Here is a 27813-nt window from a genome sequence, read left to right as displayed (position 1 = left end):
ATATTTTAGGTAGCACATTATTTAACTTGTATGGTCAGTTTATTTGGACATCATAGTTACATGTAATCTTGAATAAGGAGTAAGATCTTATTGGTTTGTACAGATTTGTGTGATACATCCCAGAATAGTTTGGGCAGAGAATAAAGGGGTATTTGCCAAGTCCTCTCGTGGGACTGGGGAGAAAGGAGGAAATATTAAACTTCCCCACATGGAGAATTCTTGATATTCTCATAAGCAGTAGGTACAACCAATTCAATAGGCTGAGCAATCAGTCTTGGGGCTTGCCCTTATGAAATTTATTTCTGCATAGGAGAAGCTAGCTTACTTAAGATTATGCCTAAAATTCACCCCAAGAGAACCTCTTCTGTGATTTATCAATAATTGGAGAACCTCTTTTGCTGCTCAGATGTGGCCTCTCTCTCTAAGCCAACTCAGCAGGTGAACTCACTGCCCTCCCCACTACATGGGACATGGCTCTCAGGGGTGTAAATTTTCCTGGCAATATGACTCCCGGGGATGAGCTGGGACCCAGCATCATGGGACTGAGAAGACCTTCTTGACCAAAAGGGAGAAGACAGACAGGAGACAAAATAGAGTTTCAGTGGCTGAAAGATTTCAAACAAAGCTAAGAAGTTATCTTGGAATTTATTCTTATGCATTATATAGATATCCCTTTTTAGTTCATGGTGTATTGGAGTGGCTAGAGGGAAGTACCTGCAACTGTTGAACTATATTCCAGTAGCCATGATTCTTGAAGACGATTGTGTAAACTGCAGCTTTTACAATGTGACTGTGTGATTGTGAAAACCTTGTGGCTTTATCCAGGGTATGGACAGATGACTAAGAAAATAAGGACAAAAAATAAATAAAAGAGGGGGATAAGGAAGGGGTGAAAAACAATTGGGTAGCTTGAAATACTAGTGGTCAATTACAGGGAGGGGTAAAGGGTATCAGATGTATGGTTTCTCTTCTTTTTTAATTTTTCTCTGGAGTGATACAAACGTTCTAAAAATGATCACGGTGATGAATACACAACTATGTGATGATACTGTGAATGACTGATTATATACTTTGGATGGACTGTCTGTGTGTGAAGATATCTTGATAAAAATACTTCTTAAAAATTAGCCTCAAAAATTAGAAACAACCTAAATTTCAGGAGGCTAAATATTACTTATTCATTTCAATATTAAAAGAAAAAAGACATTAAATGTGACAAATTGTATTTCCTAAAGATAGCTGCAATAGTTATCTCCCACCTACTGTTCTTCTGCAACATGACCTTGTCACACTCACAGTGAGGTAGAGACTATTTCTCCAACTACTCCAATCCATGTGGGCCCTAAGCCTGCTTTAAATACAGAAGTGATTGCCAGTATAGCAACAGGCCTTAACTACCCTGATCTGGCTTCTACTTTTTCTCTCAAAACACTTGCTTTGGGATATTTCATTTGGAAAACAATCACTATGAACAAGAAATGACTACCCTGAGAAAACTACAGAGAAGTCCAGGAGAATGAGAGACCATGTAAGGAGGCCAAGAAGCACAGAGGATCCATTGTGGAAATGGATCCTCCAGGCATAACCAATGCAATGCCACATGAAAGAAACAACTGCCCAGATGAGTTCTTCCCAAACTCCTGACTTAGAAAATCATGAGCAAAATAAAATGGTTGTTTTAAGACACTAAATTTGGGGTGTTGTGCTATATAACTGTTACTAAAGCAGAAATTGGTTCCTGGAAGTGAGGTGCTGCTTTAAGAAAAATCTACATTTGGCACTCATTTGGGGCTGGATGTGGGCCCCAAGGAGATTATGAGTGAGGGCTCGAAACACAATTATTAAAGAAAATTATTAGAGGCTGGAGAACAGGTAGTCTATATGATGTAAGATAAAAACATTTTTTGTATTAATGAATTACTTCTTAAAAAAAGTGTTAATAATGAGCTTTCCTAGTAGCCTGACTCATTTGAAAGGGGCAATACATGCCTCTGAAGATGATTGTTATGAGTTTGAAATTAAGGGGAATTAGTGACAACAGGCAGTCTTAAATTTCAACCATAAATTAAACATTAATAAAGTACAGGACTATCTAAAAACAATTCTTTGTTTCAGTTTCTAAATTGTGTGGTGATTATTTAAATCAAAGGTTATTCAAAATGTTAAAAATATTTTAAACAGTAAATCACCTCTGATATATCAAGATCATTTATTAGGAAACACGCAGTGTTGTTGCCGGGACTCAAATGCTCTACGAATACCAAAATCTCAGATATAAAATAATGATGCAAACTTCATGCCCTTTAATGGATTGCAGAATATTTGCCCAGCTTGATTTCTTCTACGTCTCCTCAGCATAACTAATAAGTATAACGGGTTGAATTGTGTCCCCTTCCAAAATGCATGTTCAAATCCTAACCCTTGGTAGTTGTGTACATGACTTTACTGGAAATAGGGTCTTTGCAGATATAATTAAGTTAAATTAAGATGAGGACATAACAGATTAGGGTATTCTTATGAGACAAGAGGACACAGTGACAAAGGAAGAAAAGACATGTGACAACAGAGGAACAGCTTTGAGTGATGTAGTTACAAACCAAGGAATGGCAAGGATTGTGAGCAACCACCAGAAGCTACAAAGAAGCAAGGAAGGATTTTTCCCTATACCCTAGTCCTGCCAACACCTTAATTTTGAACTTCCATCCCCCAGAACTGTGAGAGAATATATTTCTGTTTTTTTCAGCCATTCAAGTTTGTGGTACTTTGTTATAGCAGCCCTGGAAAATAAATACATATGGAAAAGGCTGAATTGAGCTGACAACAGAGCATATATATACCTTTAAACCGGCAAGATTACACAAATCCAAAACTATATAAAGCAGTTTAAATTTGTTATTGATAAATAATGATGATATATATAAACACACATATGTATGCATATTTGTATTTATGTGTGCAGATATATTTCTTTTAATTGAGACTCATGGAAGATCATGCTCAATTAAGCTATCTTCAACTTAATTTCCATCATGATACTCTCAGCAAAGTACAATTTTGTTATCAGACTCTTATTTGGTCATGGAATGCAATCTTCACTTATGGACATCACACCACACATATAATCATAAATATCTGTGAAAGAGGTTTTTGTACATATTAAAATAAATACTAATATTATGTTTGCATGAGAAGAATCAATATCACAGATCACAGAAATTAAAGGAAGTTTGATCAGATGTTTTTGATTCTCAAACCTTAAAGTTTAGTATAGGAGCTTTAGGTGGAATAAAATACAGGTGGTTATGATGCTGGTATTCAATATTAATAAGTAAATAAAGCAAAAACAAAAAGATAATTTCATATAGCAGAAAAATGCAAGTAAGAAGGAGAGATTCCAACTTCAATAAAGCAAATAAGTTTTGTGAATTATACCTTCCTTTCCCAGTTAATCTTACTCATAGCCTTGTTGGTTAAAATGAACGTGAAGTGTATGGATGGACTGGAGATATACAGAATTTTGCACTACTTTTTTTTTTGTATGCTGTATACATATGGGGTCACATTTCATTATTTTTCCACATGAGTATCCCGTTATTGCAGCACCACGCTGAATTTTTGTTTGCTTTTGCTTGTTTTTTTTGGGAAGTGCATGGATAGGGAATCAAGCCCGGGTCTCCCACATGGCAGGTGAGAATTCTACCACTGAACTGCCCTTGCATCCTCTGCACTTCTTTTTAAATGGCTATCGAACTCAGGAGAGCCAAGAAGCTGAAATTATCTTTAATTTTCACCTCCGCTTCACCTTTATACTTTATCTGCTTGATCTTAAATACTCTGGAAAAATCAGACTCCTCTCATTTAAATCTGGGATCAAACATTTTCTGTAAGGGATCATCCAGTAAGTATTTTAGTCTTCGTGGGTCAAGAGGCAAAATTGAAAATATTACATAGGTACTTACAAAAAGGGGGGAATCCAAAAGGTTCTGATTAAATTAAAATACATTAATAATTGAGTACAGCTTATTGTAATATGTATCTAAGAAGAAGAATGGAAATATCTTTTTGGGGGATAACATTTCACTTTGAGTTTAAAGTTAGTGTTCTCTAAAATCAAAACTGATTACAAAGGTTTCTGTCAATGCTGATGTGTAAAAAGATGCTGTGTATTTCATCTTTGAAAATGTTTTTACACAGACAGATACTGCCAAATACTGGTATTAATCTACAATATATGAAGATATTCATTGCTTGGAAGGCATTTATAGAATTTTGTTATATTTTTCTTCTGATATTTATCTGTCTTTTACTTTCAGGTTAATCACTTCCAATTGAAGATTAGGTGGGAAGTTCCTTAACTGCAGTTAAATGGTTTTGAAATGCAAAAATTTCTGTTGCATTTGCCATTATAATCTGAAAAACACTGCTGAATCTGAAGTTTGAACTCAAAAACGAATCTACTGCAAATGTGTATGGGAACAAAATTATGGGTTCTTATTTTCAACAGCACTGTTTAAGTGTAATAAAGCAATCTGACATTACCTGCGATGCAATGTTAGTTTACTACTGTTTTACCTTGAATTTTAGGTTGATTTCATTAAAAAAATACTCACAAGTGTGCAGCAAAAACTAACTTCCAAAGCCATTTAGTGGTTGAGGGCGGTACTGGTTCAGAAAAATTTCAATCTTGGCCCTGAGCTTGAAAAAACAAATTGCAATACAAATTTTGCCATTGCTAAGCTATCAAACTGCTGAGCGTCAGGGTAATTCAGCTTCAATTTCTGACAAAAAATTAACAGAATTGATGATGGCTGAGTCCATGAGAGTGGATAAAGTTCACTGTTTACACTACTGGTTCAATAACAAATGAGATTCATCTATTTTCCACAAACTACCTACTGATGAATAATGTAATGAAAAACCATAGACTTTAAATACTTTACATTTTTACAATCATTATAAATTTGTCCAATGAAGTCTTCTGCTCCACTCATATTTTTATATCCATCAGTTATAACACTTCTACAGGCTGTAGTGAATTCGTACACTTCCAACTTCTTTGAAAATATTCTCTCCTGTAGTTATTCCATGCAGACAATTCAGAGGTTAACTCTTTAGTCACTTCAAACTCATGAATGACTCCTTGAATAAACAACTAAGTTAGTATCAGTAACATCTGCTGACTGATAGTCAAGGAAAAATACTTGAAATCATTTGCCTTGATTTTTGATTGACCATTGATGTTGCTTCCCATGGCCTCAACCTTTTTTTTTTTTTTTGATATGCAGCATGGCAGGGGTCACATTTCATACTCCTTCCGTGTGAGTATCCCATTACTGCAGCATCATCTGTTGAATATTTTTGTTTCTTTTTGTTGGTTTGTTTGTTTGTTTGAAAGTCCATGGGCCAGGACCATATCCTCAACTTTTCAAGTGACTACTCTTGCTGAAAGTCCCATAGTCTTACATAAGTTTTTCTCTGCACATATTTCTTCAGCTATTGCAATCAAACCAAAATTGATTAACTCACCATTGGCTTTTCCTGCTCGGCTTGCAAATAAGTCACTCAAAAATATACTTTAGTTGCAGTCTCATTTCCACTTTAGGCTGTGATGAGATATTCCATTTTAAATTTTCTAACTTTTGACTGTGCCAGGTTGAATCTGTGATGGACCACAGAAAAGCCATGTCCTTTAATTCTCATTCAATATGGCTGGGTGGGAGCATTTTGATTGTTCCTATGGAGATGTGACCCACCCAATTGTGGGTGGTAACTTTTGTTTAGATGATTTCCATGGAGGTGTGTCTCCACCTGCTGAAGATGGAGTTGCTTACTGAAATCCTTTAAAAGAGGAAACATTTTGGAGATAGTCCCTTTTTGTAGAGCCATGAGAAAGCCAGCAGACACCACCATGTTCGCTTTGTACCCTTCCAGCTGAGAGAGAAAAGCTGAACATCATTGGCTTTTTTGAACCAAGGTATCTTTCCCTGGATGCCTTAAATTGGACATTTCTATAGACTTGTTTTAATTGGGACATTTTCTTGGCCTTAGAACTGTAAACTAGCAACTTATTAAATTCCCCCTTTAAAGCCATTCCATTTCTGGTATGTTGCATTCTGGCAAGTAGCAAACTAGAACACTGATCATTGCTTTGTGATGAGTGCTTCAATGGATGTCAATGTTTACTGTATTCTTGCATAACAAATACAATGCTTTGCTATCTAATTTGATAGCAAAATAATCCACACTCCACTATGCCTTAAAAGCACAATATTCCAAGTACACTTTTTTACTTGTTTTGACATGACAGGTAAGAACACACATGGCACTCGAAATGCTGTAGCACTCTACCTGCATCACTGGGATTTACAGGGTGCTGAGTAGAACTATGAAGTGGTGATGAGAGAACCACATATAGTCTCTATTGCAACCACTAAATGCTTTGGTTGATATGTGAAAGCAGTCATAGATAAAACATAAGCAGATGAGCTTGGCTGTGTTCCAAGAAAAGTTTGCTAACACTGAAATTTGAATTCGATGTAATTTTTACGGGTTCTGAAATAGTATTACTCTTGATTTTTTCCAATCATTTAAAAATGTAACAACCAATCCTAGCACCCAGATCACATAAAAACAGGTGGTCGGCTATAGTTTGCTGACCCCAGATTGAACTCATTTATTATGAAACGTCATAGACGATATAAATCTGGCTCCTGTGAAGACTATAGAGCCAGACTCCATACCTAAACTTCAGTTTCCTCATCTGTAAAATGAAGATAATGTTGGTACTTGTTTTAATTTGCCAATGCTGCCGGAATTCAATATAACAGAAATGCAATGGCTTTTATAAAGGGCATTTTTTAAGTTACAAGTTTACATACAATTATGAAGTCTTAAAAATGTCCAAACTAAGGTATCCAGAGAAAGATACTTTGATTCTGAAGAAAGGCAGATGTCTGATGCATGAGAAGGCATCTGGCTGGTGTCTGTTGGTCCTTGTTCTCAGTTCCGTTGCCTTTACCTTCTGATTCCAGTGGCTTTCTCTTTTGGCTTCTGTGTATTCTAACTTAGCTGCTCTGGGGCAAAACTCTGGGTTTCATCTCTTAGCTTAGAATCTCACAGAAAGGCATATGGCAACATCTGCTGGGCTCTGGTTCCTGTCTAGCTTCTGTTGGCTTTTTTAGCTCCTGGCCACTCCTGGAACTTCTGCATTTCCAAACGTCTGCATCTACGTTTTCTCTGCTGGCACTCCAAACATCTCTAAATGTTTGCATCTGTGTTGATTTTGAATCAACTCCAAAATGTTCCCCCTTATAAAGGACTCCAGTAAACTAATGAGGACCCACCTTGAATGGGTCAATCTCCATGGAAACAATCTAATCAAAGGTTCAACCCTAAACAATAGGTCTGGCTCCACAAGACTGGATTAGGACTGACAGAAAATGGTTTTTCTAGGGTATATAACAGTTTCAAACTAGTACAGTATTTCTCTCACAGATTTCTTCTGAAGATAAACTGAGTGTATATATGTAAATCATTCAGAGAACTGCTCAGTATATAGTAAATGTGTTAATAGTTAATACATTGAAGTATACAAACCACCCAAAAGTAGGATTACATTTATTATTTCACATGCATGGGTATCATCCCTCTTCTTCACACCGAATCTGACTAAGGACTCAGGAAAACGCTGTGGGCCTTTTCTTTTCTTTTCTTTTGGATCAGTTGTTTCAATTTTAGTTTTTAAAGTTCTCTCACACCCCAGAGTATGGAATATATGCAGCACTTAGATATACAATAAAATTATGGCTATTTTTGTATAATTTATTTTACTTTCACTCATTTTTGCTTCTAATTCTCTGTTTCACAATAAATATGAATTACTTGTGGGAGAAAAAAAGTAAAAATGTATTCACATTAAAAAAAAGCTTGGAAAATATACAAATGCAAAACACTCAAAATAGTGATTTTAGTTAAAGTCATAATAACTACTCACCTACAACCAGACCACATTCAGGACAGATCATATCACCAGCTCTGTAATCCTCCACTAAAATTGCATCAGGATGATTTGGACATGTAACTCTTGGAAGAGCATCCAAACTAAAGGAAAAAAAGTGTATTTTTATATCCTATCAACCAGTGTTAACAAAGGAGTCTTTTGGTTTTTTTTAAAAAAAGGAGAATTTTGAACACTTTTCCAATACTGTACATTTATAACATACATTTAAGGTAAGGTTTTCAAAGTAAACATCTGGTTAGCTTCCTTTATGTTACAGCCAGTAACAAAACAGGTAGATTTCATTGGAACTATGTGTATTAGCTACTGGTTTTCAGACATGGATGGCTTTCAAGGCTTAAACAGAAGACAAAAGTGTTTCTTCTCTTAACATGTAGGCTACTAAGATTTAAAAAAAAAATTGATTCATGTAGAATGACTAGGAGACTAGCTATCATAATAATCTATAACATTTACAATTAACCATCCAGTTTGTCTGTTGCCAGCCATTTCTTGGGTTAGAGAATATGTTTTAAGTTTGTGTTCTTCTACTTGCTAGTTACCTTAGTAATATATTTAAAACAGTATATTGAACTTTGGTATATAAATGAGAGATGGTAGAGGTGGCTCTTCCAAACTTAAGACCTGATTATTCCATTTAGCCAAGAATTAAATTCTTAAACATTCAAGAAATGGTTTCATCAACTACTTTTTAAACTATTTGTGATATCAATAATTTATTCCGTTATTTTAAAAGCAGTTTGGAGGAGACACATTAAGTTTAAATGACTTGAGAGAATCAACTTAAAAACAAGGAAGAAATTTAACAGAGATTTAGTAATTATTAAGCGACAATGAAATATAACATGGATTTAGTAATTATTTCTGGGGTATATGACCTTACAATCACAAATGTCTGGCATTACTAAAAATAAGCCTTTTTATAAAGTTCCCTTGAAATAATACAGGAAATGGTATGTCGTGGCTATCACAAATTGACATCTAAAAGATAAAAAAATCAACCATTCTAAAAGTACATAAATAAGAATTTGTGGCTTTGATTTCTAGTTCCAGCACAAAATTCAAAAGGCTAGCTCTCAAATTACTTAGAAGATGGTATCTACTGGAAAACCATTAAAATGATTCACATCACTCAATATTTATATTTCAAGTTAACCAAAATATGTTTTGGAATTCTTGATGGAAAAATGGGGGACTACTTTATATTTGTGTTTATACCATAAACTGCTGTTAGGGAAATATCTTAATTAAATTATGACATAAATAAAATGTTAAGCAATTAATATAAATTATGAAAAACTATGGAGAAATAAAGCAAAAATGTTAGAATAACAATAATTATAAAATGAGAATGGGCAGTCATGTGGAACATAACTAACAAAGGACTGATCTAGCAATAATTCTGCACCATTAAAAAGTAGATAGATTATCTTAGTAGTATTTATATGACTCTGTATAATGATATGAAAACATGTTTCTCAAAAATAGGCTAAGCAAAAAAAGTAAAGTTGAAATTCTATACAAGAACTGCAGTTACATGTAATAACATGGATGACTCAAAATGCTGATGAAAAGAATACATTTTTGATTTATGAAAACTTTAAAGCAGGCCAAGTAAATCTATGGTATTAGAAGTCAGAAGATGGTTACCTATGGGAAGGGGTAATAATTGAAGACAGAAGAGAGGTTTCTGGGGTGCCAGGGGAATTTGATTTCTTGTTCTGGATGGCAGCTATGTGCATGAGTTCACTGTGCAATAACTGAGCTGTGCACTTAAAATTTATGTGCTAACTTCAATAAAGACAGAAGCAAGGTTATGAACACTGGTTATATTAGGCCACTTTCTGGTGGAAAGGAGGCAAGAACATATATAAATGTTTTTAAAAGAACAGTATCTCAAGGCAAACACCAAGCAGTTGGAAACAAAGGCTGTTTTGGAGAACTGGATGGATGTAGTAGGGGAGGGAAACTGCTTCTCAGTATATATTCTTTCCTACTTTGGATTTGTGCTAGCTATCCAAAATAAAATGAAACTATGCTAAAGTAGTCAACTTTTAATCAAATTATCCACAAGAGTAACATAAAAGAGGAACCACACTCTAGTGGGAGTGGTGGAGGAAGTAAGGAACAGAAACACTAGGAAAGGAACGGAGAACACCAACACCATGTACATTAAAATAGTGTAGACTACCTAAAGTGTCAGTTAATCCTAAACCTCATTTTACAATTATCATTTACGGGGTGTCTACTATGTGTCTAGTGCAATACATATATTATTACTAATCTTCACAATCCTGCAAAATAGGCATTCATCACCATTTTAGATTATGCTCAGGAATTATGTACCCAAAGTTATCAAAATAATAAGCAGTAAAGCTTAGATCTGAACTAAATTTGTGCTCTTCTCTATGAGAACTACAGGCAATTTCACAACTCAGAGGTTGTATTTCATCCTCAGGGAAAAAAAAACTAAAAGAAAATATATTAACAGTGACCTTTCTTTGTTCTTATTGGTAAAAGAAAAACTTGAGAGATGTCTAAGTGCAAAAGCACATAAATTCAAGAGCTGCAGATTATCTAGTAAAAATTTATTTCAAATTTTTGGATTTTTAAAAACAAATTAAGAAAATAAAGACACAAAAGTAATGTACTGTTTAGGCAAAAAATCAATCAAGTGAATTTACAATGATCTAAACTGTTTAAAAACTGCAACACTTTTTACAAATAAAATTTCTTGTTCTAATATATTTTATGCAAAAGCAAGGCCCAAATATGACATTCACTCCCAAAATTTACTACCATGAAAATATAAGTTGTATTTGGCTGACTCTGGGAAACTAAAGTTTTCCATATACCCACGAGGAAGGGAAGTGTGTTTTCTGGCCTTACCCGACAAAACCACACCCAGACTGAATGATTGAGCACTCAATCGTTGAATTTGAATCAGTAAACAAGTGTGTCATTAGTCTTAAGAGTTATTTCTAAACAGACTATTAACTAAAGCTGCTCCTTTTAAAATTTTTTTTTTAATTCCGCAATATAAAATGGTAAGTCTTGGCAGTTACCAGAAAGGGTTTAGACTCACTCAGCTTACTATTTTTTGAGCAATAGTTTCTACTCGGAGCTCAATTCCATAGATAATAATAGTCAGAATAATTAAAGAAGAATGCCTTCCACCGTGCTGCAGAAATTTGATACTCTTAATACATTTTGAGTTAACTAGATGCCCGATGTGTGATAACAAGAAAACAGGTATCTGAGGTTCTACTAGCTGTTCTAACACTAACCTTAAAAAAAGTCAACATTGGCATGACTCAGTTTACACTTATGCAAAAATACTAGTATTTACCTCATAGGGGTAATGAAAGATATAATTAGGGTCTGCATGCATTTTTTAGGTCACAAGATTAAAGGCTGCTTCTCAAGGGCACTGCATGCATTTTTACTAGATACGGGAATATTACACTTAACAAATATCTGTAAAGAGTGACTTCCCAGCATAATGTAAGTAATTGCCTGCAGGCAAGATTTTCTTCAGGAGTATCCAGAAGGCGATATCTGTAAAGAAATCTTTTGGATGAGAACTCATTAACTATTAAAAAATGCCCTGTCGTCCACTTCGGAGCGCCGCTGGGATGGTAAGCAGTTTCCATTCGGTTACCAAAGCTGACGTTCTCAACTCTCAAACTGTCAGATCGAGAGACCTGGAACTACCCTTTTCCCGCTCTTTGGAAAGAAAGACTCTCTGGACACTTAGGCTGGTTGGGCCTTGGGTGGAAAAACAAACGTGGAGAAAAATGACAAGAAGGAAAAAAAACAAATACAAACGGTTGAAATACAGGCAAGAGGAGGGGCCGGCGGCTGAAAACACCCAGGCCCACACCAGGTAGTGCCTGAATTAAGAAAACGACCGTACAAAAGAAAGTCTGGGAAGACCCAGGACGCTGAGACTGTAATGCCGACAACCCGGAACCCCCTGCGACACCCCTGACAGTCTTGTCGTCTGGACCTTTGTCCGGGTCCGCCAGCCAGTTCCGCCGCGTCTCCCCGGATCTCCCAGGTCGCTTCGCACGACGCTGCCGTAGGGGACCGCCTACGCATCCCTGGAGTTCGCCGCCCGCCCCTTAGCTGGCCGGCCTCGGCCGGACATACTAACCGGCTGGTAGACGCCATCTTCACGGCCACCACGGCTCCAGGAACAACAACAACCGAACAGAGAACAGGAAGAGATTGTGGCGAGAAGACGCGAGGAGTCAGGCTTTTATAGGCGAGTCACTTACGCAGTCGTAACTGGGCGCGGCTACGGGTCGGGAGAAAGGCCAAGAATATAAGCTCCCATACGCCACGTGCTTTGAGCTTTTTAAATGTTCTCTTCTGTTTCTGAATTGTACTTTGTTGATGGGCGAGTTAATAAAACTGTCTAGGGAAACGTCCTTGAAAAACGGCTGCCCCAGAGCTACCCTCAACGGATGTTAAAACATGAAGAAAACCCCGACGTCATTGTGAGAACAAAGCCCATACCATCGAGGGTTAACCGCTCCTCGGGAGTCAGTTACTCCAGTTTGAGTAAACTTCTTGCTTGCCTTGAGGGCTGATTCTTTTTCACAAAGGAATTTGGAGTGAAAAGAGAAATTCACGTAGATCGGCTGTCCATTCTGGCTGTGCTGTCGGCTAACATGCTGTGCTTTCTTAGGCACGTCCCTTGCCCCATCAGTGCAAGGGGTAATAATATCCGCCTTGCATACCCTTTTAGAGTTGGCAGGACATTAAACAAAAGCACGTGAGAACATTCTGCAGAGCATGAGGGGAGGATATATGGACTCTTCCCTGATCGTTTTTCATGGTCTTTAAAAAATTTGGCTCATAGCTGAAGTATGGAGAACTTGGTACACCTTCTAGATAACACAGAGGGTTCCTATATTTACTAATTAGCCAAACTAAAGTCTGAATACCAGTTTGCTGGGAACGCACCACCCTGGTTCCTCTGGTGATTGGAGGAGAGAGGATGCTATGTGGTTTCTGTTGGGAAAAGGACTTAGAATATAGTAACCGCCTTATTCATTTGGGGATGAGACTTAAATGCCACTGAATACTCCTTGTTTTCTTGAGAAGGTGGGAGAAACTTCCTTAGGAAAAAAGAAGTGTAGGGTGGGGGCAGTTTAGGAACTGAAATCTAGACGGGGATGGGGGAGCATGATTTCTTTTGTTCCAGTTTTCCATTCTGTAATTTAAAAACATGACTGACTCGTGAGGTTTTGTTTTTTTCTTCCATAGTGATTGAGAAAGTTTTAAAAATGTCAATCCATTTCAGCTGAGCCAAGCACCACCAGGAAAGGGTTTGAAGGTGTTCTCCAATTCGGTAAGGAGTTTTCACGGTAGAGTAGCTTGGCTCTGGAGAAAAGGAGAGAGACAAAGGGAAGGAGGGTGGCTAGACTTCCTCTTGAGAATCACGAATATACTAGCCCCGAGCGAATTCATGATAAGCTTTCAGTAAATGTTAGTTAAAGGATAAAACTACTAGAGAAATTGAAGCCCCAGAAGAGGGAGACAAGGAAATGGATTAGTTTAGTTAACTGCCCCACCTAGAAAGTCTCTTCCCTGTCGTAACCGTGTAAAAATTTATGTTTTATATTAATGTTGAAGGCAATAGGCAAGCCTTTCCTTTTCTGTTGTTAGTACAGCATTGGCAAATTATAAAGTATTTTCATCAACAGTATCCCGTTTAATTTTTATAACTGATTCTGAGATTAAAAATAAAAATAGCAACACAATTTGAGTTTTATCACCTAGGCATCAATAAGGTTGACTAATAATATGCTAATAATTCTATTTAAATTAATTCCTCTTTTTAAACTTAAAATATTTTTGAAGACAAAGTTTATATCACTATAATGAAATAGCAACTTGATGCACTAGTTATAGTTTTTCTAAAATATAAAATGCTTTACACTCCTAATAAAAGATTTTAAAAAGTCCGTGGACCAAGGTGAACTTATCTTTAAAAAAAAGGTTGATTGAATTCACCCATTCTAAGTATACAATTCAATGATTTTTAGTAATTTTACTGAGTGGGTGCAACAAGCACTACAATCCAGTTTTAGAACATTTCCATCACCCAAATGAGATCCTTCATGCCCAGTTATTTCCCATTTCGCTCTCCAGCCCCAGGAACCACTAATCTATAGTGGTTCTGTCTCTATAGATTTGCCTTGTCTGGACTTTTCATGTAAATGGAATTTGGGAGATGGAAAATGCTCAGGCAGTTCAGAGAGGTGAAACTGAGAGAGTTTAGAGAAAAAGTCCCCAGAAGAGCTGAGTCAAAAACTAAAAGTAACAAAACCCAGGACAGACGGACCAGCAGACGCCGGCCATGTGCCTTCCCGTGTGACAGAGGTGTCCCAGATGCCTCTATTGTTGGATTTCAGACTAAGAACAAAAGGAACTCCATGCAGAGCTCCCTCAGCCTCCTCCTCAGAGTCCTTGGCAGGTCCAAGGACCCAGATATGAACCAATTGCCATAGTAGCTAATATGGTATCCTCTAGATGGCACTGCTACCACCCTCCCTGCCAGCATCTCACCCTGCCTAATACATGAACCTGCATATCAAAGGAGAATACTTCAGCAATCTATCATACCCTAAGTCAACAAGCCCCCATCCACTTAAGGGACAACACACCACCAAGTGGGCACCCTCCCCTCCTGGCATCACTGTCCCTTTAAAACACAGCTCCCAGAACAAAGACTCTGAGCCATTTTCTTTTTCTCTCTTCCTGCTGGCTCCCCAGGAGGGAGCCAATTTCAGGCTCCTACCTGCTTTCTTCTTTTCACTCTCCCACCTGTTTCCTCCCTATTTTATTCCTTCAATAAATCTGACTTGCTGTCTCATATGGAATCCTTAAGGACTCTATGCCTAACATCTGTCTCTACAGAGTTCTCTACAGAGAAGCTATTGTCCTGTTGATTGCTTAATTTGGACATTTTCACGGCCTTAGAACTGTAAAATTTATGCTAATAACCCCCCATTGTAAAAGCCAACCCATTTCTGGTATCTTGCATTCCAGCAACTTTAGCAAACCCAAACCTGAGGTCATATGTATTCCTTCTAAAAACCTGAGGGATTTAAAAAAAAAAATTTTAAACAAGAATGAAAATGTTCTAACACATTCAAAGTTAAAGAGGATAATACAATGACTACCCATATATCCATCATCCAGATTAATCAATTATCAAGATTTTGCTACTTTAGTTTCATGTATCTCTTCCTCTTATTTTTTCCTTTTTACCAACATATCTTAAAACAAATCCCAGACATTAATTCAACCCATACAGAGTTTAGTGTGTATTTCTTTAAAAAGATGGTCTTTTAAACATTTTCCAGATAGCAATATAATACTCATGAAATTACCTATGATATCTTGACATAGTGAGTTTTTAGGTGGCTATTGTCCTAGGCCTAATTCCTGGTGACTTGGTTTCACCAGGCGGGATAGTATGGTCCTGCTGGAGCTGAGACAGTGCAGGCTCGAGTAGCAATGAGCTCTGGAAGCCAAGTTTCACGCTCTCAGTGCAGACACCCCTGCCTTTCCCCACAGAGGTGCTGATTTTGTAAGATCCAGAGGCAAAGAGATTGGGAAGGCAGCAGAACATCACAGAAACTGGAGATCAACTTTAACTGCTCATTTTTCAGAAGTTGGCTTTATTATTTCTGAATCTATTTTTTTCTTTTTCCTTTTTCCCAAACAGAAGAAATCTCTAGCATGTAGGTTTTGCAATTTCCATGGCTTTATTCTGAAAAATAGAAGAGTGCCTCACACTCCTAACCCTCTGTGCACTGTGCCTGCACCTCACATTCATGATCTTATTGGCTCCTTAGTTATCTTGCCAGGCAAGTATTATTATTCTTCCTCTGAAAACTTAGAAAGATTGAGTGGGCAAATTGTCCAGGGTCACCCAGTAAGGCAGTGGTATAGTAAAATTTCAAGTAAGGAATGACTGATTCTAAAATGTTCCTGCTTCCATGCATGCATATTATATAACTGTTATTTGTAAAACTATATTTTTTAGGTCTAAATTATTGTGCCCTGGGATGTGCAGACTACTTTTGTAGAAGTGATTACTAGCCTTTTGATTCTTTAATAAGGGCTATAAAGCCTTATTTAAATTCTGGTAGTAGCAGTAGGAGTAGTAATAAACATAATCAGGATATTAATTGCAGCAAACACATTTGGTACTTATTTTGTGCCAGATACTATTTTAAGGCTCTGCATACATTAACTCATTTAATAGTTGTATACTATTATTATCCCCATTTTATGATGGGGAAATTGAGGCACAGAATGGTTAAGCAGCTACCTGAAGTCACACAACTAGTAAAAGGCAGAGCTGGATTTGAACACAGCAATTTGGGTCCATAATCCATACAATATGCCTCATAATTGTAGCTCAATATATGGAAATTCCAATTTAAAGACTTTAAAATTGGGGAAATGGGTTCAATAAACAGTATACCCGCAGCAATCATGTGGACTTGATTTTATGGGCTAGCTGTGATCTAAAATATTTTGGACAGCTGTCCACACAAGGACATTTGTGTTTGTCAGCCCATGTGCTACTTAAACTGAAATGTTCCTGGCTCATATCCCATTGATAAATGTATTTGCATATGTGATCTTGAACTTAACTTTTCCATTTGCTTATTTATTGATATGTTTGAAATCTTTGGCTCCCAGAATTGATGGCTTGTCTGCTATTTGAGTACAGATAGAACTTTTCATTGGGGAAAATCAGCAACTTCTCAAAGTGCTAAGAAGCTGAATGTGGACTTAAATATTAATAATATAAAAATAGAAATTCACTGCCAGTTATCTCCTTACAGAATGAGGAAGAAAGACTACTAGAAATTAGTTAATTTGTAATTCAGTATATTGTGTTCTGTGAGCTGCAGTTTTCTTTTATACTTTTAAATTACTCTGGTAAAACCAAAGCCAAATAAACAACAAAATCCACCCCCCAACTTGTTCGCATGAATAGTTTCTGACTGTTAAAATGATTTTTTTCAAATAGATATCATTTACATTGCATTAAGTATGTGACTTCAAAAATCTCACTGGCCTGTTTAGTATTGTTTTGTTATATGTTTTGAAGCTAAGGTTTCCCCCCATTTTATAACAATTTCTCATTTTATAATAAAACATGGGAATATTGAGTGACATATGAGACTGTAATTTCCTAAAATGTTTTCAAGTATTTTAGCCTAGGTAAGGTTTGTCTCTAAAGTCTTACTACTGATGTTCAAGTACCCTGATGAGCTATGGGGGGAACTGAGAAGATGGAACATGCTTATATTCATGTGACCTGTTACCTGATACTTTCTTTCTTTTTTTTTTTTTAATATATTTTTGAAACGTTTTTTATTGTTAAATATAACATATATACAAAGAAAATAAAGGAAAATCATTGATTTTCAAAGTACACTTCAACAAGTAGTTACAGAACAGATTTCAGAGTTTGTTATGGGTTACCATTCACTATTTCAGATTTTCCTTCTAGCTGCTCCAAAACACTGGAGGCTAAAATAATTTTTTCTTCTTTTCTGTGAAAAACAGCATATATACAAAAAAGCAATACAATCAAAGCACATTGTAACAGTTAGTTGTAGAATAGATTTCAGAGTTTGGTATGGGTTATAATTCTACAATTTAAGGTATTTACTTCTAGGTACTCTAAGATACTGGAGACAAAAGCAATATCAATATAATGATTCAGCCAAGCCCTACTTTTTATTATGATTGAAACTTGTAAAAAACAAATATCTCATATCAAAGCATGATTATTAAACATCCAAAGTTCATGCTTTGGATTTTTTTTCATAGAATTAAAGAATTTTTTAGAGAAGCTGATAGGTTGTGAGTTTATCATCAAAAGGTCACAGAATCCCATATTCTTTTAATTGCAAATGTCTCCATTAGGACTTTGGAACACTCTCGCCTTATTGTTATTAAAAGTTTTTATATAAGTTGAGTAGTAGCTGATAAAGGACAAGAAGGAGTATAGACAAGTTTTAATATAATATAAAATAAGAGCTAACATTTACTGTGGGAAGATTTATGGAGATTATTTCATTTATTTCAAACAAAAGCCTCATAAGGTAAGATATCATCACTAGCTTTACTCTCTAGATGAGAAAACTAAGACTTAGAGAAGGTAAGCAATTTGTTCAACATCATTGTATGACTCTAAGGAAAATTTTTCTATAAAGGCCATATTGTCGTAGCTACTCAATTCTGCCATTGTAGGGGTGAAAGCAGCAATAAGCAATAGTTTAAATGAATGGAACCTGATACTTTCTTAAAGGCTGAATTTTAATGTTATAAATTTGTTTCCATGAAAATCACATTTTCAAAGACATTGTACCTATTTTCCAGTAATCTCATATTATTTAAAGCTTAAATTAAAACTTTGAAAGTATTAATTATAAAATATGGCCATGTAATGAGAATATAAAATTGTTTCTCTCATTACTGTCATGCATTGCTCATAGTATTATAAATTGACACAACCCTTTTAGAAAGCAATTTGGCAACACTCCAAGAATGATTTAGATGTTAAAACCTCTCAAGCCAGTAATCCTGTTTCTGAGAACTGGACTAAGGAAATAATCTAAAATATGGGAAACTATGTTCATGGAGATGTTCATTGCAATATTATTTATAATACTATAAAACTGGAAGCAAGATAAATGCTAAAATTAGGAAAATTGTCATTTTAATTATGAAATTATAAAATAGGAAGCAACCTACATTAAAAAAATAGGGGAATAGTATACAAAGGGTCCCAAAAGTCTTAGTATAATTTAGATGTCAAAACCAATCTCTGTACCTAGGACCTTTCTAAGCAACCCTTTACCAGGACTGATTCTGTTACACAGGGTTCTTTTTTAAATTTTTTAAATTTGATTTTATTTTGGTTCTTTATTTAATCAAGGTGACATAAAAGTTTGAAAATAAATAGAGGACTTAACATGATTTTAAAAAGATAATTTTTTTTTTTAAAGTTAGAGGCCTCTGTCTAAAACAATAAGGAAGGAGATGGTCAACATATATATATATATAAACAAGTATATTGGTCTGATAAGACAGAATCTTTGTCATCTTGCAGATAACACAGATGGTTAAAAACCTTTTAAAGCGTCTCACTAAGAGCAAATAAATAATCCAAGAGAACATTGTTATTTTAACAGAATAAAAACCAAATTCTTGTTTTGTGTGGATACATCTGATAAGAAAACTATTAAAAATCTTATAAAACTAAAAGATTTTAGCCAACCTGAACCACAACCATGTGAGTAAAATTCACTTCCAAAACTTCTACAACTTTCTCTACCCATCTATTTTGCTGTATACATTCCTGTTTCTCCTTCTGCAATAATCACTTATTTTACCTTAGGGGAAAAAATATTCTCCTTTTCCTTAACAAAAATACTTCCTGCATATTTTACATATTTAGCTTACCATAAAAGTTCTTGAAATCAGTCTTCAGGTCAACATCCTACAAAATACAATTCTTTTTCTTTTTTGTGAGAAATAACTATATACAAAAAAGCAATAAATTTCAAAGCATGTCACAACAATTAATGGTAGAACAGATTTCAGAGTTTGGTATGGGTTACAATTCCAGAATTTTAGGTTTTCACTTCTAGTTGCTCTAAGATACCAGAGACTAAACAAAATATCAATATAATGATTCGGCCATCATGCTCATTTGTTAAACTTTACCTTCTCTATATAACTCCACCATCGCCTTTGATCTTCCTCCCACTTTTAGCGGTATTTGGGCTATGGCCATTCTAGCTTTTCAGGCTGGAAGGGGCATTGATAATATGGGATGGGGAGATGGAACTAGTTGATGTTCTGGAGAGATTGGCCCCTCTGCATATTAGAACTTATCTGGTTCAGGGACCCATCTGGAGGTTGTAGGTGTCTGGGAAATTAATCTAGTGCATGGAAACTTTGTAGAATCTTATATAATGCCATAAGTGTTCTTTAAGATTGGCAGGAATTTTTGGTTTTGGTTGAGGTTTGGCAAGTTATAGTAGGTAGCAACATCTAACTGAAGCTTGTGTAGTAAGAAGAACCTCCAGAGTAGACGTTCAGCTCTATTTGAACTCTCTCAGCCAATGATACCTTATCTGTTACACTTCTTTTCTCCCTTTTGGTCAGGATGGCATGTTGATCCCATGGTGCCAGAGCCAGGCTCATCCCTGGGAGTCTTCTCCCATGCCTCCAGGAAGACTTTCACCCCTGGAAGTCATGACCCATGTAGGGGGATGGGGGAGTGCAATGATTTCACTTGCAGAGTTGAGCTTAGAGAGAGAGAGAGAGAGGCCACATCTGAACAACAAAAGAGGTCCTCCAGAAGTAGGCATAGCTATAGGTGGGTTAAGTTTCTCCTCTACATACATAAGCTTCACAAGAGCAAGCCTCAAGATCAAAGGCTTAGTCTTTTGATTTGGGTGTCCCTAATGTTTAAGACAATATATCAGGGATTTCCCTGGTGATTAAATTTAATAGTTCCGTATTTTTTCTCTACTTAGGGTTCTTGAAAGGTTAGGAGCATCTTTTTGAGGTGGGGTTGGGGGCGAGGGTGGGGTACCTTTGTGACTAGCCTTTTCATATACAATGGATATCCAATAAATGCTGGGTTGTTTGATTTATTGGTGAACTAAATGAATTTTAAAATATCATTATCCAGACTGTTCTAAACAATTATTAACCCAAATTAATGAGGATTACAGTTTTAGTTTGTTAATGTTGCCAAAAATGCAATATACCAGGAATGTGTTGGCTTTTATAAAGGAAATTTATGTTACAAGTTTACAGTTCTAAGGCCATAAAAATGTCCAAACTAAGGTATCCAGGAAAGATACTTTGACTCAGGAAAGTCCAGTGGGTCCAGATACCTCTGTCAGCTGGGACGGCACATGGCTGGAGTCTGTGGGTTTTGCTTTTGATTTCAAACAGCTTCCCTGGGGTCATTTTCTTTCTGCCTCTCCAAACATCTTGTGTTGGTTCTGTCGCATCTTCCAAAATAGTTTCCTCTTAAAGGACTCCAGCAAGTGACCTGCTTTGAATGGGTGGAGACATACCTCCAGGGACACCATCTAATCAAAAAATCCCACCCACAATTGGGTGAGTTACAGCTCCATGGAAATAACTTAATAAAAAGATCCCATACAACAGTATTGAATCAAGATTAAAGAACATGGCTTTTCTGGGTTACACAGTAGTTTCAAACTAGCATAATTACCAACAGGGTTCTCCCATTAGAGCTGGCTTTTCCTCCCTCTCCCGCACCTTAGTGGTTAAAGTCTTCTATCTATAATTTTAGGTTTTTATTTCTAGCCGCTCTAAGGTACTGGAAGCTAAAAGAAATATAAGTATAATGATTCAGCACTCATACTCATCTGTTAAACCCTATCTTCTCTGTATAACTCTACCATCACCTTTGATCTTTCCCTCACTCTTTAGGGATATTTGGGCTATGTCCATTCTACCTTTCTCATGTTGGGAGGGGCTATCGATAACATGGGATAGAGAGATGGAACTAGTTGATGTTCTGGAGAGGCTGGCCCCTCTGCATTTCAGAACTTATCTGGTCCAGGGACCCAACTGGAGGTTGTTCTATTTTTTTGTTTGTTTTTTTTTTTTTTTGTAAGTAACAAAGATGAACATCATTCTTTGGCTAGGTAATTAAAGAATTTATTTAATTACACCCCCAAGAATGGAGGAATTAGTTGCTTGCAGTTCATGGCTATCCTTCTTTATATATGTGGGTGAACTTTTGTATAAGCAAAAGATAAATACCTAAAAATAGAATCAGGGCATCAAAAGGCACTTCATTATTCAGTGTTCTCCAGAGAAATAGAACAAACAGGATATATATATCCTAACATATATAACATATATATATATATGTTAGCACTGGAGTGAGCACTCATATATATGAGATTTATTATGGGCATTGACTCCCACAACCATGGGTATTGGCGAGTAGGGCAGGTCACAAGTTGGAAACTCAAGCTGATGTTGAATTCCCCAGGAGACAGACTGGCTGAAATAGATACAAATTCTTTCTGACTGCTGAAATCCTCAGTTTTCACTTTAAGGCCTCCAACTGATAGAAAAGGAGACTCCTCATGTTGCTGAAGGCAATCTCTTCTGTTGATTGTAGATGTGATCGTCCTTAAATGCACTCAGTTGACTAACAGTTTAAATCTATCCATGGAATAACCTCAGAGTTACACTCAGGCCAGTGCTTGATTGACCAAACAACTGGGCCTCATAACCTAGCCAAGTTGACTCATGAAATTGACAATCACAGGCATGCTCATTGTACATATTGATAGATATTGTCAAATTCGCACTAGAAATGTTGCACCAACTTACCGTCTGATCAACAGTCTTCCTGGAAAGTGCCCATTTCGCCATGTTTGGACACCAGGGGCTGAGATATCACTATCATTTTTGATGGAGGACCAAATGCTGATTAGAATGATCAACTTACCAGGCTAAGGGTAAATGGATGTACTATTCCTGACTTTTAAAATAGAAAATTCTAAGTTTTTGCAGGCACATATGTACTACGTGATTTAAATAAGCTTTGCAGCTCACTATTCTATTGGATCTAATTGTCTCAGAGTCAGTGTCTGGGTGCAGTTTTGAGTTCTATGTACTAGGTCTGAGCTGAGTCCCACATTAGAGATTAGCTGGAATCCTCAGCAAATGGGATTCTTTAGGAACCTGACTGAAGAAATTCTGAGACATGCTAATTGTATCTGCAGTATTAGGAACAATCTTTGGCATTTCAGGAAATCATAAATAAGTGAAAAAATTAATCAAAGAAAGATCTGAGATTAAATACAAAAATAAAACTATGTTCTGAGGGCCAAATTCAATTTTCAGTAATTCACACATTCAACAAATATTTATTGAGAGCCTAGTATATGCCAAACTGCTTTAGTGACTGGGGATAGAGTAGGGAACAGAATAGACATTTCAGAAAGGAGAATTCTAGAAAACTGAACAGTTTTCATGAGTTTTGTACATTTTCATTGCATATATTTGTCAAGAGAATGTTCAAGAATAATTGTAAAAAGTGTTATAATAAGTCATCTCATGAATTTATGCAGAAAATGGAGTTACGGTATTTAGAGGATATGGCTCTGATATTTCAGCTAAAATATGATGTTTATACTTTTTTTTAATATGAGCAGTTTTATGTTTATACTTTTAATAGATAATACAATGAGATAAATTATTACTTTTTTTTTGACTTCTTTATCTTTTTTTATTGTGGTGGAATATAGATAACATGGAATTTACCATATTAACCATTTAAAGTATACAATCAATGGTGTTAAGTATATTTACAGTGTTGTATGATCATCATTACACTTTATTCCCAGAAAATTTTAATTATTCAGAACCAAAACTCTGTATTCATTAAGCAGTATCTCCGCTTCCTTTCTCCCCCCAGCCTCTGTTACCCACTATTCTACTTATGTCTATGAATTTGGCTATTTTAGATACCTCATATAATGGAATGAGGCAGTATTTGTCTGTTTTTGTGTTTGGCTCATTTCATTTATAATGTTTTCAAGATTCATGTTGTAGCATATATCAAAACTTCATTCCTTTTTATGGCTTGCCATTGTATGGATATACATTTTGTCCATTCCTCTTTTGATGGACACTTGGAGTTGTTTCTACTTAAAAAGGACCAAACTAATATTTTATCTTAACCAGGAGATTTTGCCACAAATAAAAGGTTTTAAACATTACAAGAAAAAATACTGTATCTAAATGTAAAGAAGTAGTAGCAGCTGTGTAATATGGTGAAGTTAATATTGATTAGAAAATCCAATTATTTATATAATTTATTCCGATATATCCCAAGACGGATGTTTGTCAGCAGGTGAACTTCCTATTTAACTGGCATGATTGAATAATTAGACATATTCTCAGAGCAGCAATAAAATGAAATTCTTATGTCTCAGTAACATGGTGGAGGTTTTTGTTTTGTTTTGCTTTACCCTTGGGTTTATTCAACTAAGACCAAGAAGACTTCTTGTTTTACCTGGCAATAATTTTTTATTTATAGTATTTTGTAATTGTGTGAGTATCTATTTGTTTTCATCATAAAAATGGTGGGAGAGAATCTCGAGTTTGACAAAGATTTGCCATGATTTGCCTTTCTCTCATGTTAAATCCTTCAGGTCTTCATGAACTTTTTCCTGGGCTCCTGCAGTAGCCTTCTGACAGGCCCCTCTTTCTGCCTCCAGCCTTTTCCTTAGGCTTTTCTCTTCTAGAAGAGAAATATATCTTTGTATTGTATCCTCTATATCATTAGTGATGCCCTTGGCTGCAAATAACAGAAAACTCTACTATGGTAGCTTATAACGATTAGGGAATTATTCGTCACATTACAAAATCTGGGGGTAGGTAGAGTGGCTCCAAAATGCTTTCAGGGACTAAATCTCTTTCCATTTTTCTGCTTTGCTACCCTTGGTTAGGCCTAGACCCTCATGCTAGTAGCTGCATGCTTACAAGATGGTTGCTGTGTGCTTATAGGATGGTTGCTGCACCTCTGGGTCTTACCTCTGCTCTCCAGGCAGGAAGAAGGTAGAAGGATGAAAGGATCAAAAATACATTTTCCTCAGGCACTTTTTTTTAAAAATATTTTTATTGAGAAATCTTCACACGTACATTTCATGCATGGTGTACAATCAGTGGCAGACAATATCATCACATAGTTGAGTATTCATCATGATCATTTTTTAGAACATTTGTATCACTTCAGAGAAAGAAATAAAAAGAAAAAAGAAAAAGCTCATACATACCATGCCCTTTACCCCTCCCTCTCATTAACAACTACTATTTCCATGTACCCAATTTATTTTACCCTTTACGCTATTATTTATTTCTATCCATATTTTTTTACTCATCTGTCCATACCCTGGAAAAAAGGAGCATCAGAGCATCAGGTTTTCACAATCACAGTCACATTGTAAAAGTTATATCTTTATACAATTGTCTTCAAGAATCAAGGCTACTGGAACACAGCTCAACAGCTTCAGGTACTTCCCTCAAGCCTCTGCAATACATCATAAACTAAAAGAGGTATCTATATAATGCATAAGAATAACCTCCAGAATAACCTCTCGACTCTGTTTGAAATCTCTCAGCACTTGAAACTTTATTCTGTCTCATTTCTCTCTTCCCCTTTTGGTCAAGAAGGCTTTCTCAATCCCATGATACTGAGTCCTGGCTCATCCCAGGATTTCTGTCCCACGTTGCTAGGAGATTCCTGGGAATCACGTCTTTCTAGGAAGGAGGGCAGTGAGTTCACCTGCCAAGTTGGCTTTGAGAGAAAGGCCTCATCTGAGCAGCAAAAGAGTTTCTCTGGGGGTGACTTTTAGGCATAATCATAAGTTAGGCTTAGCTTATCCTTTATAGGAATAAGTTTCATAGGAGTGAACACCAACATTGAAGCCTTGGCCTATTGATTTGGTTGTCCCCACTGCTAGCAAGAATATCAGAAATTCTCCAAATGGGGAAGTTGAATATTTCCTCCTTTATCCCCAGACCCCCAAGGAGACTTTGCAAATGCTTCTTTATTCACTGCCCAAATTACTCTGGGATATATCAGGGTATCACTGTAACCTGGACAAACCAACAAAATATCACGCCCTATTCAAGATTTCATGTACTTATGGCATCCAACTAAACTGACCATACAAGTTAAATTAGGAAATGCACTACCCCAAATATAAATTTTGCACCAAAGAAACATCTCTTCCTTTATTCTCACACAGAAGTTGTAGTTTAAAAGTATGTACTGTATCATCCTGTACTCTTTTTATTCTGATGTACTTTAATCCTATCCAAATCAGCTTCATTCATATTTTTAGTTGAGGTCTGACCATTTTTTCAACTTTTTAAACAGTTGCTGTATAGGGTAATGCTGACTTTCATAGCTTCAGTGTTCTAACTCAGTCTCAGGTGTCACATACAAACGTGAAGTTTCAAGGAATGACCAGGTTATACTCAAATAGCTCAGTATCTCAGAATTTAGAAATAAAAGTTACAGCTCCTGAATATATGTGAATGTTGTAAGAGCTTACAATCTAGGACCCTTTACAATAGGCCCCAACCTGATACCTATGTTTTCAACTTCAGTTCACTAAGTTTTTATACTATAGTTGGTCCATATGAATGAAGCACCATATTTGTGTTTTTGTTCATGACATTTCATTCAACGTACAGCCCTTAAGATTCACACACCTAGTTGAATGCCTCAGAACTCCATTCCTTTTTGTGGCTGCTCAGTAGTCCATTGTATTAATACACCATAGTTCCCCCTTCCATTCCTCACTCATTGTATCCCTAGGTCAAGCACTCAAGTTGCAATAGAGGCTGAGAAATTGGGTATTTTGGCTTTTAACCTCTATAGGATATATAGTTTAAAGAGAAGGTGGATATCATTGGCTTTTGGGTAGCCAAGCCAAAGTGATTGCAATACGCCTTCTCTTCCATAAAAATCTTCAAAAGTTCATTGCTTCCTGTGTGAAGTGCATACCTCTTATTTCTTGTATAGTATGATATAAAAAAATGACTTCTGACTTAACGTTGAGAATTTGCAGAGAATTGATACTCATTCTTGCTAACCCTTCTAAATTAAGCACTCTATAATACCAGGAAATGACATGTGCCAAAAGGTAGAAAATGGTTCACTTGAGATATTGAAATGAGTTCATTAGGGTGAAATCTTTGAGTAGCAAAGAATGACTGGGTAAGGGTGAGTCTGTAGAGATAAGCAGAAACCACATCTTGCAGGGCATCATAGGTCCTAAGGAGGAGAGTAGCCTTTAATCTAAGAGCACTGAAGAACAACTAAAGGGTTTTAAGTAATTTAAGACATTTGCTCATTCATTTCCTCTCCACCTCATTCTGCTCCTTCTTTCAATCAATATAGTTTGTATGGAATTGACCTCAGACTGGCCTCAGTTATGTAGCATGTCCAATCTTCTTGGCTACAGTGACTAGTTCAGAGATGGGCGAATGAGACACAATATAGTATTTGCTAGAGCTTCTGAAATAAAGTGCCTCCCTTTTTTTTGTTGTTGAATTTGCTAGTTTGACCATCTGATGCTTAGAACAGTTGCACCCATGTTGCTGACATGAGTTGGCAAACTGAAGAGAAAGCTGACAGAGAGGAGACAGAGCAATGACAGGGGCTTGGTGACATTATCTGGGTCTTGAATCAAGCTGTACCTGAAACCAGCTGAGATAGAAAATTCCTTTTTATTTGAATTAAACCCATATGGGTTTAGGCTTTCTCTAAGTTGCAACATGAATATTCTTTATACATACAGTATTATCTCAGTTGCATTTTAGAAAGCTCCTTTGGTCTGCAGGGATAATGGATTGCAGGGTGCGAGCCAGGGAGAACAGTTAGGGAGCTGACTAGTAATCTAGGTGAGAGATGATGTTAGCCTGCACTAGTGCGCTGGCAGGTGGGGCAGAGAGAAGTGATGGCTTTAGGATAAGAGGTAGAGAACTTGGATGTGTGGAGAAAGGTTTGAAGAAAAAGTTAAGGATGACTTCTAGGTTTCTGTATTGAGCAACTATATTGGTGGCATTATTTTACCGAGGTAAAGATTCCATAGCGGATTGGGTCTGCCTGTGAAATATCCATGTGAAGATGACAAATGGGGTCATCTTACTTGACCCATTCA

General features: G+C 36.3%; 1 protein-coding gene and 1 long non-coding RNA gene across 4 annotated transcripts in view; one reads left to right on the top strand and one right to left on the bottom strand.

Moving 5' to 3' along the window:
- GTF2B (general transcription factor IIB) overlaps positions 1-12312 on the bottom strand; it is a 31574-nt gene extending 19262 nt beyond the window's left edge. Inside the window, exons 1-2 of the mRNA XM_077120362.1 lie at positions 12174-12312; positions 7994-8100 (exon numbers count right to left, since the gene is read on the bottom strand). Of these exons, the coding sequence (XP_076976477.1) occupies positions 7994-8100; positions 12174-12190 (124 nt within the window). The 5' untranslated portion in view covers positions 12191-12312. The remainder of the gene's footprint in view (positions 1-7993; positions 8101-12173) is intronic.
- LOC143650062 (uncharacterized) lies at positions 11717-15978 on the top strand. Of its 3 annotated transcripts, none has more exons than XR_013159338.1 (3): positions 11717-12903; positions 13292-13376; positions 15762-15978. It is a non-coding gene; the product is annotated as an uncharacterized LOC143650062 (long non-coding RNA). The 3 variants fall into 3 exon arrangements; XR_013159337.1 differs by having other exon boundaries at positions 11717-13129; XR_013159336.1 differs by having other exon boundaries at positions 11717-12284; positions 15762-15973.
- The last annotated feature ends 11835 nt before the right edge of the window (positions 15979-27813 follow it).

The sequence above is a fragment of the Tamandua tetradactyla genome, chromosome 11 (genome assembly GCF_023851605.1).
Source record: "Tamandua tetradactyla isolate mTamTet1 chromosome 11, mTamTet1.pri, whole genome shotgun sequence".
Classification (NCBI taxonomy): Eukaryota; Metazoa; Chordata; class Mammalia; order Pilosa; family Myrmecophagidae; genus Tamandua; species Tamandua tetradactyla.
The sequence above is the reverse complement of the archived record's forward strand: the minus strand, read 5'-3'. Positions and strand labels throughout refer to the sequence as shown.